Source organism: Acartia tonsa, chromosome 10 (genome assembly GCF_053477335.1).
Source record: "Acartia tonsa isolate MP-2025a chromosome 10, ASM5347733v1, whole genome shotgun sequence".
Taxonomy (NCBI): domain Eukaryota; kingdom Metazoa; phylum Arthropoda; class Copepoda; order Calanoida; family Acartiidae; genus Acartia; species Acartia tonsa.
The window spans coordinates 7,350,282-7,363,748 of record NC_137269.1 but is presented as its reverse complement, the minus strand read 5'-3'; the positions used below and the strand labels follow the sequence as shown (position 1 = coordinate 7,363,748).

The following is a 13,467-nucleotide window of genomic DNA, read 5'->3' as shown; positions in this document are numbered from 1 at the left end:
TAATTTAAAAAATCAGAGTTCCAAAAACCAAATAAAAAGAATAATTATATCAATAAAAAAGTTAAAAATCGACATGTTTTAAATGGACGAACGGACTTTCTGGTAACGATTATACAGTTGCTACGCTTCCTACGCCTTTTATAGGAATCATCAAACATGCAAAGATGGAAATCGATAGGACTATTATAACATGACTAATTCAACGAAAATGGATATTGACATATGGACCGACTCTAATTATAGAAAAACTTCGCCTTTAAAAAGGAAAATAGGTTTGTAATTTATTTCAATTAATAACTGTATGTATACTTTAACATTAAATTATTTTGTACTTTATAAAATCTACAGTAAAATCTTTGTAATATAATATACAAATAATATTAATAATATTTATTTTTCGTATTTTCATTCAAAACCGATTAATATCCGGTGGATTAGAACCGGTTCTTATCCATACGAAAAAAATTATGTCTATTGATAGCATCGTATTATATTCAGATTTCTACGAATATAAGAATGTACAATCATAAGATTAAAACCAGTTTTTTACCCCGTGCCTTCGGCATCTTAAAGCTAAAAAAACTGGTTTTAACCTTAAGCATTTTATGTCCGCGGAAAGCTGTTTATAATACAAAGCGAGAAATAACTATTACATTTTTAAACTTCTTCATTGGACCAAGTTGAATATTTAAAGTTTAGTATTCATTAGATTAGGGATAAGACAACGGGCTAGGAGTTTGCAACAAACCAATCAAAATTCGAAAAAAGTATCCACAGTTTTTTAATCAACGAATAAGAAAACGTGGTTACCAGCTCAATATACATTCAAATAACCTTTCCCTGGCCGATAAATTGATGTACATCCCAAATGATGATACACAAAATTACCCCTTCTGCTTATTACAATTCGTGGTTGAAATGTTTGAACACTCGACTTAATGAATCAACCAATCAACAAATAATAAAAACCTATTGTAAAACTTTGGGGACTAGTGTAATAAATTTATCCCATATCTCTCTGAATAATATTACTTTCTCGTATTCATTCGAATCCGGTGGATAGGAACCGGTTCTCATCCATACGAAAAAACTATGTCTAGCATCGTATTATATCCAACTTTCTACGAATATAAAAATGTACAATCATAAGATTAAAACTAGTTTTTTAGCCGGTGCCTTCGGCACCTCGGGGCTAAAAAAACTAATTTTAATCTTATAATTGTACATTCTTTATCCGCGGAAAGCCGTTTATAATACGATGTGAGAAATAACTATTAAATATCCAAACTGATTCATTTTATATAAATTATTGTTGTAATATCAATTTGGGTTGAGATAGAAAAATGAGCAAAAAAGTAATTTTATTGCATTAAAAATAACTTAATACAATTTGAAATAAAAATTAAGAAATAATCAATTGTTTTTTACTAAAAATAAATCACGTATATTAATTTAAATGCTATTGTAATGATTAAAATACACACTGTAAAGATATAATCACACCATTTAGCTTATAAATAAACTATATTTTTTTACAGTGTCTGCTTCAATTATAAAACTGAATATTTATATTTTATATAAAAAATTTTATCACAGAAGGTTTTATTTACAGATAATAATATTTTCACTGTTCAATATAATTATGAACCATTAGTTCGTCAAATTAACAGAATAATATTTGAATAATATGTAAAATTCAGAGTTTTTAATAGGGTTGGGCCGGATATCCGGCTGGTTTCCGGATATTGAAGCTATCGGGATAATGGATATCCCGCTGATTCCTAATGCCGAATATCCGGCTGGATATCCGGTAATTTACCGTATATCCGGCTTAGGCCAGATATTCGGCCGTATACTGGATACCAGGCATTATAAATCAACCGGATATCCGGTATCTGCTATCCGGCCAAAAAATATCTGGCCCAACCCTAGTTCTTCAGGGATGGACAATGGATGATAAACTAATAGACAACCCCAATTATGATAGACAAAACTATTCCTTCTATATATCTAGGTTAAGAAATTTGTAAACTGCTAGTTAGAACAAACAAATGAAGATATAATGAACAATACCCAAAAATTTAAACAAACTTTGGGCACTAGCAATTTTTTATTTTAATGTCACTTCCCTTCGTGATAATAATATTAGGGTTGGGCCGGATATCCGGTTTGACCGGTTATCCGGCCGGATATCTGGCCATTTTCAATATCCGGCCGAATACCGGATAAGAAAACTATCCGGTTACAGGATATCCGGCTGATTTTGACGCCAAATATCCGGTTTTCCGGCCGGATATCCGGTAATTTGCCGGATATCGAACGTTGGACAGGTTTCCGGCCGGAATCGGATATCCGGCATAAGAAATCAGCCGGATATCCGGTTTCTGGCCAAAAAAGTATTCGGCGCAACCCTAGATATAATCATTTTATTTTTATTCCAGTCCAATAATATACCATTATTTTTTTGGTCCAGTTGACAAAATATTTGTATATGGACAATAATTTCTTGAAAATAACAAAATAATAGTTATATTAAGCATGTAATTTACATAAAATTATAGCCAGGGGGTAGAGGACAATGTTATGTAAATTACACTGGTACCCAAAGTCTTAAATATGATATCTCATTTCTTAGTTCAAAGCATTGAGAACTTTTTTTTGTTTAAACCGCAGTGTCCGAAATTTTCTAGCAATAATTTTAATCTACAGAAGGGGTAATTTTGTTTATTATAATGGGGATTTACATAAATTTACTGTCTATTTTCTTATTTCTTAAGGTCTCTGATCAATAGCTCAATAAGTCCAATTTATTTGTAAAATATGATTAACAAAATAACCCTTCTCTGGATAAAAAAATATTGGCTGAAATAATTAGACACTGCTAAAATTAAATTAAAATTTAAAAGTTCTTGAAGTTTTTAACCAACGGTTAAAATAATATGTTTATAAAACTTTAGGTAACATCATAAATTTCGAAGTGGATACAAAACTGCGACAAACAAAACCGCGACAGTTACAAAACCGCCCCATAACAAAACCGCGACAGCAACAAAACCGCGACATTACATATAAAAAAAAATCTTAATTCTAGAAGGTCATGGCCGCAGAGCTCGGCCCCCTGGCCTGCCTAGCCGCGGGCGCCAGGGGGCCGAGCGTTGCGGCCATGTATTCCTACAAAAATTCCTACATAGTTATATTTTTGTTATTGTCGCGGTTTTGTTATTGTCGTGGTTTTGTAACTGTCGCGTTTTTGTAACTGTCGCGGTTTTGTTATGGGGCGGTTTTGTAATTGTCGCGGTTTTGTATCCACTCCTAAATTTTTGTCCAATTTCACCTCCCTACCTAAAAAAAAAATAAATACTCTTTAGAAATAGAGATCAATAGATCATTATTGCCTTTTACTTTAGTAAAATAAACTAAAATCAAATCTAAAATTACCATACTAATGTTAATAATTTAAATTACCATACTAAAAAGTCATCCTGCAAATTTAAAGTGATGATATTTATTTTTGCATAAAAATACAGAAACTAATTTTAAGTTAAGTTAAAAATAAAAATTTTTAAATTAAAAATTAAATTGATCAAAAACAGAAAAAGTTTTTATATTAAAAGTAAGGACAATTTTGTGCGTTAGAAGAACGTGATAGTTTTGGCTAAAAGAAACTGCTTACAGCATTTAATAAAATTGATTATTTTGTGATTCCAAAATTTAAAGATATTTGACCTAAAAAGCACAATAACTAGCTAGAGTGAATGTTAGAGAATAAGCTCAGATTTTCGTTGTCGTCTTTTTCTTACAAGTTGCTTTGTCCATACTTATGCGTGATGTGGGGGGGGGGGGGTATCAACTCCCTAAATAAAACGCACGATCTTTTTATTCTGTATAAAACATGATATTTTTAAAAATTTTATTCTAAATTCTTATATGGATCTTAACTTTACCTTTTATTAATGATCAAATATCTAACAGTTTATTAAATGCAGTAATGAAAAGTAAAACAATTCTATGGCTAATAATAATTTTTGGCGTTATCACTAGTAAAGGAAGCCTGCAAGAAATACACCGCTCTAACTGCTAAAAGACTGCCACAAGTAGACTCAATATATAAAATGTCATTTTGAAATGCCTAAAACTTTTTTGTTATTGAAGCTGAAAGCTTTAAACTTGGGGCATTGGTTCTACTTGTGGTAGTCTTTAAGCAGTTATAGCCTTGTATTTCTTGCAGGCGTCCTTTAAGTTAGTCTGATATTGTGACAGTCAAGTAGATGTCATATCAGCCATATTCACTTTTAATAAATGCCACATAGTCGATATAAAATATTAATTTGTAAGTTAATACAATGCTCTTAAGTTCAACAGAGAAGATAAGTTTGTATATAAAGATAAAAAATAAAAATACAATATCAATTAAAGAAACAAAATAAAAATAAAAGATCTCTAAGTCAAGATTCATTGAATATAAAATTGGCCATAAGAAGCGTAACAAAATTCACAATTAAGACACAATAATGTAAAAAATAGTGAAGTTTTAACTATGAGGGGAAAAGGCAATTTTTTAAAAATCTTAAATAGTTACTAGGTGTATGCCTAATAAATTCATATGATCTATCACAATAAACATTTAAAAAAAAAAACTATTTGTTTAAGATAATCAGACTGAAAGACTGACAAACAGGCTAACATAATTATAGAGTAGTTTCGTTATTACACTAGGCCATGTAATAAAATAAAATCACTTTTAACAAAGATGTAAATTTTATGAACGTCATTCTACATTTATTTTTAATTTTATTGAGCCGTTATTATTTTCCTCACTTGGCGTCCAGAATCGTTCAGATTGAATCCGCCGTTTGTATGATATCCGTTGCCGTTGGATGTGGGTGTACCACCACCATTGCTAAGTGCCGCTGCATTTTGAGCTTGCGCCAAATAGTTTGTGCCGCCGTTAACGGCGGGAATTACGACGGCTGTGCCGTTTTTATGATCGGCAGGTTTCTGCTGCTGCCCGTTGGCAAAGGCGATGTTTGGCACTTCGAAGGCGTTATCTAGTGCATTACCGTTTATACATATTTTAGTTTCGCTGCCGCCGTTTGAATCCACTAATGCTGAAATAGTGGGCGGGCTTGGGGTTCGGTTGCCGCTCTTCAATTCGGCCTCTGCCTGAGCTTTCATCAGCTCTAGCTGGTCGGTTTCACGGCGGGTGCGCTTTCTTCGCCGGTGGGCGGATAGTAGGCCGCCACTTCCTCTATGGGGAAGAGCATACCTAAAATAAAATGATACTTATAACATTTTATAAAAAAAAACATATTTTAAGCTTTTAAAATGGGCCAAATACTATTAAATTTTTGTATGCTAGCCTAGAATTTACATCTACATATTCCTCTTTATCTATATAAGGCTAGAGAATCCGAACTCTTAGACTGCTAAAGAAATTTTATAGGATTTGGTCTTAAATATTTGTCTAAGAATGATATAAGAATTCTTATCTATCGCATCGTATTATAGACAGCTTTCTGCGGGTATTAAATTAAAAAATTATAAGATTTTTTAGTTAATATTCATGGAATGTTATGTAATACGATGCTATAGATTATTTTCCCCCTTAAAAGTTGAAAACAACCTACTTTAAAAAGTTTTAGGATCTTTGATGTATAATAATATCCTTATAATAAACTAGCGTTGGGGTTGTCCCACCCCCCAAGAAAATAGCCTAAACCCATCACAGGTCCAGTAGGTATATTCCCTGAAGAATAGAATCCGATCGGTTCAGTGGTTACCGAAATCTTAAGCTTCAGACGGACAGACATCAAGCTACTTTGTATTATAGATTATTAAATGTCTGTCTTTTTGTATTGAAGGATTTCGCTAACCGCTGAACCGATAAGGTTCACCTTTACAGTGTAGCTTCTCATAGATTCTGGAAAAGTTTATAGCTATTTTGGGTTGAGGGTACCAAGGGAAATCCTTGTCTGTAGCGAAAGATCTCGCAAACCCCTGAACCAAAATGGTCCTAGGATGATTTTAGGCTATTTTACTTTTCATAATAATAGGCCTAGGTATGGGTTTAGGCTGTTTTTCTGCACTCCAATATCCCTTTGAATATAGAGCCCCTAGGTACTAGGAGCGCAGCCGCTAATCATATAATAAACTACTGAAAAAAGGTTCAAATATTCTAACCTTAGCCGTTCCCAGAACCACGGGCTTTCAGATTCAATATATGTGTTCAGCTTGATATAATTTCTTAATTCAGGAAATTCTTTCATGGCTTGTTCGTCAGGTAGTTCTCCACGTAGGATTATCACAACTCTCTAAATAATAAGATACATTTCAGCACTTTACAAAGGGGGAGGTAGGTTGTGCTAAAATTCCGTAAATGTGTGATTTTTAAGAATTTAAAATATAAGTAGAACTCTTGTACTATCTTGAAGTACGCTAATGTGCTATATTGTACTAAATTAGAGCAACTGCCATACAAAGTTCTGCTTCTATTTTAAATTCTTAAACCTTTACTCACACCTTTAAGGAATTTTAGCACAACCTACCTCTCCCTTTATTATCTGTTAGCACTAACCCTCGTTCTGCTTATATGTTATATTCAGTAGTCGACAATCTACAGGGTTCGCCACATAAAACCGGACTTTTTAGAAACGGCCGTAGAGCTAAAAACTTCTTGAACAAACATGATGTTTGACCCACTGTAAAAAGCTTAGGTAAATCTGCATTATAGTCTTTTTATCTCATCGTATTATAAACAGCTTTCCACGGATATAAAAAAAGGTACAATCATAAGATTAAAACCAGTTTTGTTAGGCCCGAGATGCCCAAAGCACAGGCTAACAAAACTGGTTTTCATATCATGATTGTACATTTTTATATTCGTAGAAAACTGGCTATAATACGAACAGGTTCTAATCCAGCGGACATTGATAGGTTTCGAAGCCATACTGGAAAGATATTTATTTACCTGTGTTTTATCCTGCAGTGCCTGTGTGTGGGCAGCTCTGAACTCCATGGTGCTCCAGTGAGATTTTATAAAGTTTTTACTTAACACAATTATTGTCCTCCTAAATATAACATTATTTTTATAAAAAAAATATAATTGATCAAAAAAGGTAAACAACCTCAACAAATGCAATTAAAATTAGTTCTAATCACAAAAAGAGTCTTCAAAAAACGACAAGCAAAATGTTTGCCATGACAAAAACAACTAATGATATGTTTGAACAAAAATTTAAATGGTATGAAAGTTTTAGATAATTTATTGAAGCAAACTATACCTGGTTGACTGTAAACTATCTAGGCTGTGGTAAGGTATAGGTTGACCTACCAGTGAAAACTATACCTGGATGACTGTACACTATCTAGGATGTTGTCAGGTATAGGTTGACATACCAATGAAAACTATACCTGGATGACTATACACTATCTAGGATGTTGTCAGGTATAGGCGGACCTACCAGTGAAAACTATACTGGATGACTGTAAACTATCTAGGATGTTGACAGGTATAGGCTGACCTACAAGTGAAAACTATAGCTGGATGACTGTACATTATCTAGGATGTTGACAGGTAAAGGCTGACCTACCAGTGAAAACTATATCTGGATGACTGTACACTATCTAGGATGTTGTCAGGTAAAGACTGACCTACCAGTGAAAACTATACCTGGATGACTGTACACTATCAAGGATGTTGTCAGGTATAGGCTGACCTACAAGCCAGTCCTTCTCATGGGTCAAACATCTGTACTTGTACGAGGAATCTTCCGGGGCCTCCAAGCCAGGTAGAAGTAACTGAAAAACAATAGGTTGAAACGTCTCGACACTAAAATATATCAAACAAATTTTCATTAAAGTCCCCAGGTAGAAGTCGCCAACAACCATTTTCAAGGTGAACTGAAATTAGTTTCCGAATGTGAACACATTTTCCTAGGTGTTTCCCAATCCTATCTCAATATTTGCTACTAACTAAAAAACCTTCAAACTTCCAAAAAAAAATCTAAATTTGAAAAATTAAAACTTTGAATGTATAATGTATAAATCGTTAATACATTCAAATTTTGATTTTTTTTTGAAGTTTGAAGGTTTTTTAGCTAGAAGCAAATATTGAGATAGGATTGGGAAACACCTAGGAAAATGTGTTCACATTCGGAAACTAATTTCAGTTCATCATTTTCAATTTTAGTTGTAAATAGAAATTCGTGTGAAAGTTGGAGGGTGTAATTTTTTATAGTCTCATGGGAGGGTAGAAGCACTCCCCCTTCCAAAAAAAATAGTTTTAAACCCTTCAAGGACCTATTAGGAGCTACATTTTAGGGAAGAAACATATCAGTTCGGTGGTTAGCGAGATTCTCTGGTACCTTCAGACATCATATTACTTGATTACTTATATGTTAAAAAAAAAATATGCAATAAAATTTTGGAACTTTAGTACCTATGTTAATTTATGTAAAATTTTATTTTCAGCTATTAATAATTCTGTTAAACCCAACTTTTTAACTTTTCAATAGCGAAACTTCTTCATAAATAAAGGTTTGTCCATTTGAATAAGGAATACAAGGAGAACTCAATCGGTTCGGCGGTTAGCGAGATCCTTTGGTACAGACACTCAGACATCATGTTACTTTATTATAAGAATTTCTGCCAAAAATTGATAATAAAGTCTTTAAATTTTATAGTTGTTCGGACAATTTCTAACCCAATTTTTTTACTGTACTGTACTTTTCTGTTCTTAATTCATAAAAACTGATTCAGCTTAAAATTGCTGCGCTACTTAAGAATATAACTAATAAATCATCCTTGTTTGAAAATTATTAGACTTTACTTTTGATCTAAAATTCAATATTTCTTATTAATGTTAATTTATTCTTTGTGCTAAAATATGCAGAGATCTGCAGGTATAAAACAATGGTAGATAAATTAATGTACATCCCCAATGATGATACACAAAATACCCCTTCTGTAGATTAAAATCATTGTTTGAAACGTATGGACACTTAATTTAATGAATCAACCAATAAAGTTCGATAAAAGTCCCCAAAGTTGTTCAGCAAACGAATCAGAAACCTTTATTATAAAACTTTAGGGACTAGTGTAATAAACAGCCCAATGTTCCATCCCTTCCTGGTAGAGGGGGTAAAAATTTTGTAATCAAGGACAATAATTACCAAGGAGGGAGGGGACATTGAGCATATTATTACAATAGTCCCCAAAGTTCTATAATAATATTTTCTTATTTTTTTGACTTAGTTCAACAACGAGGATTTTTTTTTGAATTTTTAATGGTTCATTACGTTGAGTGCCAAAACCAATAATTTTAATCTACAGAAGGGGTAATTTTGTGTATCATTATTGGAGACGTACATCAATTTATAGGCCAAAATTAAAATTAACAATTGGGGATGGTTCCCTTCCTTAAGTGCCCCTAGAGGCCTCTTTTAAATATATAACATACCTCATTTACAAAGTCAGCATCGTGATGAGAATAAGATATAAAAGCATCATACGGTTTGTCGCTATCTATCAATTCGTCATCAAACATGAATCTAAAAATTAGGGTTGGGCCGGATATCCGGTGTGGCCGGATATCCGGCCGGATATCCGGCTCTATAATTTTTTATACTTTACACCAAAAATCTCTGCTTTTTAAAATCTTAAATGGCTATAATTTTCTTATTATTGAAGCTAGAAGAACATTTTTTCTGAATAAGTTTAACTTTATGTAAATTTATATAAGATTTCTGAAGAAATTTTTTTTTACTACTTTAATATCTGGTAATTTGTCCGGTTATCCGGCCGGATATCCGGTAATTTGGCCGGATAACCGGATATTTGCCGGATATCCGGCGTTGGCCGGATATCCGGCCGGTTACCGGATATCCGGCATTTGAAATCAGCCGGATATCCGGTATCCGGCCAAAAAAGTATCCGGCCCAACCCTACTAAAAATAAAATATCCGGCTGATTCTTAATGCCGGATATCCAGTAATTTGTCGGATATCTAACGTTGGCCAGATATCCGGCCGGATATCGGATATTAGGCATTATAAATCAGCAGGATATCCAGTATCCGGCCCAACTCTAAAAATTCATGAAAATTTCAAAACTTTTCTCAAACAAGTTATGAATTGATAAACGGACAATAATTTGTTTTGTCTTTCCCAAAATAAATTAACGAATAGCTGCTTTTGGCCTTAAATCTCAAATGACAGACAAATTAGAAATATAGTTTCTCCCATAGGTTTGCCTACAGCCGTAGGTTTCATAGTAAAGGATTGGTAGTGAAAAAAATTAACTTAATACATTTTATAGCAGCCAAGAAAATTATGTTTAACTGCGGACATTAGAGTACAACACTAGATGGAGAAAGGGTTAAATAACTGTATTTCCCTATCGCAATAAACTTGTGCCGACTCTTAATTGGGTCTTTGAAAATCAACCAAATGGTAACGAGAATATTAAAACAGCCAAGTAGCAGTAACCAATTTGCTAGCAGACGAAGAAGGTCATTGAAAAAGGGGGTAGGTAGTTATCTGTATAAACATCTATATTATAGATCTGTTGTGCGGACATACTGACGGACAAAGTTGAATGTAGTGTAGCTGCGCTACTAAAAATTGTTACCTTAGCCATTCTTTAGAGTATATCCAAATCTGTATGGAATCGCTGTACATGGCGTAGAAAACTGCCATGACAGCCGCGAAAATACAGAAGATGACCGCTAGGCTGACACCTGCTATAGTCCCAGGAGGCAGCTCCTTCTGACAAAAGTCCTTCAGGTTTGATCTAGAATTAATAAGGAAAACAATAGTGATTTATTGCATCGTATTATAAACAGCTTTCCACGAATACTAAAATGAAAGATTATAAGGTTGAAACAAGTTTTGGTTGTTCTTGAGGGGCCGAAGGCCCGGTCTAGCAAAACTGGTATTATTTTTATGAATTTTGATTTTAATGTTCGTAGAAAATTGTCTGTAAAACGATGCTGTAAATGATTCTAAGGTATATAAGAACCGGTTCATATCCAGCGGATATTAATCGGTTTCGGGGCCTTACTGGAAAAAAATATATAAATTCGGCGCAGCACACAAATTAACACTGACAACTCCCCCTCCCTATTATTTAGAAATAATTAAAGATTAAGGGGGCCGGAGAGGGGGTAGTTTAAAGTTTCTTGTTTCTTATTTATTTCAGATTAAGTTATACTGGGTAACACCCTCCTCCCCCCCCCCCCCCCCAGGGTAAAGGCCCCCCGGAGGGGTTAGGCATATGGAAGAAAAAAAATCACCCCAATACTTATTTTCAAATAATTGAACAAATAATGGGGGAGGGGTTATCAGTGCATCACCCGGTTATTTGTAAGCTTTTACCACAGAGGTAGGGCTTTGACAATAAATAGCTCTTATCCAAATTTAAAGGAATACAAATTTACCCCAGAAATAAACAAATAAAATATTTTTATGTAACAAAGTTATTCAACTATTTATTGTGAAAATCTAAATAAATCCAGAATAATAAGAGAAATAATTAATTAATATTTCTATAATTCTTAAATATTTAACAAAGATAGATTTTGAGAAATTTGTAATTTTGGTTCTTTGGAATAAGCTTTTAAAAATGTGCTAAACAATGCCATTGTTTAGTGCAGGGCTCGGCAGCCGCGCGTCAGCTGCAACTAAGCCTTAAATTTAAACTTCTTTGGGTGCTTTAAAAAGATAGTAGGGTCAGATTTCGAGCTGATTTTTAACATGGTAAATGGTTGATTTCCATGACGCTTACAGACGGCTGACGCGCGGATAGCGAGCTCTGTTTTGTTGTTGTTGTTAAAATGCTGCTCTAAATTTAAGTGTAAAAGAGTTAAGACTCTAGGGGGCTAGGTGTCGCTTCGGGTACTAGGTAACTAGACGACCTCTCTCCACGCACCTTGAAACATACATACAATACTTATGATTGCGGTGTAAAGCGTCCATTCACCCATCAGACAACTAACTCTCTGAGTCTGAGAAGTCCTAACTGTGCATGGTAGCGAGTTGCGCCTGTTTTGGGCCAAGGCATTCCCCCCACTCTAACTATTTACGTCGCGCATCTGACATAGTAGCAGTGGGAACCATTTTTAACGTCTTTAGTTATGACGCGGTGTCGGGCCGAGATTCGAACCTATCACCTTCCCGACGACGAGCGGATGCGCTACGTGTTGAGCCACGGTCGCGGGTATAAATTTAAGTGTATATGTCTGTATGCGAACTATTGTCTCATTACTAAACTTTATAAAGTTGTATTTCTCTAATTTAAATTCTATTTTAAAGTGGGAGATGTTAATTTTTTTCCTCTTTTAAATCTTTACACAAAGTAATTTTAAATTCATCATAAATTTTGATACATTTCTGTAATTAATGACATATATTCTACTTTAAAACAAATAAAAAAAGTCATTTTTCATAACAAACTCGGTACGACAATTGATGGATTTGCATGGACGCACGAACTGTCATACCTTAATTATAAAGCAAGTGCGCTACTAACACAAAATTTGACTTACTTGAGCAAAGATTTTCTTGTATTTGGAGAACAGTTGATTATAATGTCACTGCTGTCCAAAATATTCTTGCTACTACTGGCAAACTAAACATTCAGTTTCCATGTAAATAAGTAAATAAAAGTTATATTAACTAGAGGGGGGGGGGGGCGGTCTTAAGGGATAAGACAATGGCCGATAAATGTACATTCCAAATGATGATACACAAAATTAACCCTGTATTAGATTACAATTAGTGGTTGAAACAATTGAATCAACCAATAACAATTTTGAAAAAAATCATCAAAGTTATTAGGCCAACGAAGAAAAAAACGTTATTATAAACTTTTGGAACTAGTGTGATAAACAGCCCATTTTACCAGGGGCGTCCAAGCTTTTTTTATTTGGGGGGGTAAAAAATTTTTAAGGGGGGGGGGTTAATTTGGTTTTTTTTTTTTTTGGGGGGGGGGGGGTAAAATGCCCCCCATCCATCCCTTGGACGTCCTTGCAGTGTACCCTTCCTTCCTGTGATGTAACTTTTTAACAAAGGTTGTTCAATAAAATGGTGAAAGTATAAAAAATGTGACCATATTGATGGGGTTATTTTTACAGAGAGGGAGGGCAACGTTTTCTTATTGGTTGGCTTAACAAATTTGTGGACTTTTCATTTGTTGGTGCATTAAGTTTAGTATTCAAACGTTTCAACCACTAATTCTACACTAGGAATAATTTTGTCTATAATCATTGGGGATGTACATCAATTGATTGGCTATTATTGTCTTATCCCAATAGATCCCAGGGGCTAATTTCATTACAACATGGAAATTTCCTTGTACAGGTTCTCAGATTCGCAGGAACAGGAGAATGGATTTTGTCCCAGGTACAAAGTAAAGTCGCCCTTCGTCCTAAAATTAACAATTATTAACCAAAGTTTTTAGAAGCTCTTTAAA

General features: G+C 34.0%; 1 protein-coding gene across 1 annotated transcript in view; it reads right to left on the bottom strand.

Annotated features, from left to right (window-relative positions):
- Positions 1 to 273: 273 nt before the first annotated feature.
- Positions 274 to 13,467, bottom strand: part of Tl (toll like receptor) — a 77,247-nt gene continuing 64,053 nt past the window's right edge. Inside the window, exons 24-31 of the mRNA XM_080174930.1 lie at positions 13,349 to 13,422; positions 12,542 to 12,626; positions 10,627 to 10,788; positions 9,458 to 9,548; positions 7,670 to 7,797; positions 6,968 to 7,067; positions 6,181 to 6,311; positions 274 to 5,266 (exon numbers count right to left, since the gene is read on the bottom strand). Coding sequence (XP_080031056.1) covers positions 4,792 to 5,266; positions 6,181 to 6,311; positions 6,968 to 7,067; positions 7,670 to 7,797; positions 9,458 to 9,548; positions 10,627 to 10,788; positions 12,542 to 12,626; positions 13,349 to 13,422 — 1,246 coding nt within the window. The 3' untranslated portion in view covers positions 274 to 4,791. The remainder of the gene's footprint in view (positions 5,267 to 6,180; positions 6,312 to 6,967; positions 7,068 to 7,669; positions 7,798 to 9,457; positions 9,549 to 10,626; positions 10,789 to 12,541; positions 12,627 to 13,348; positions 13,423 to 13,467) is intronic.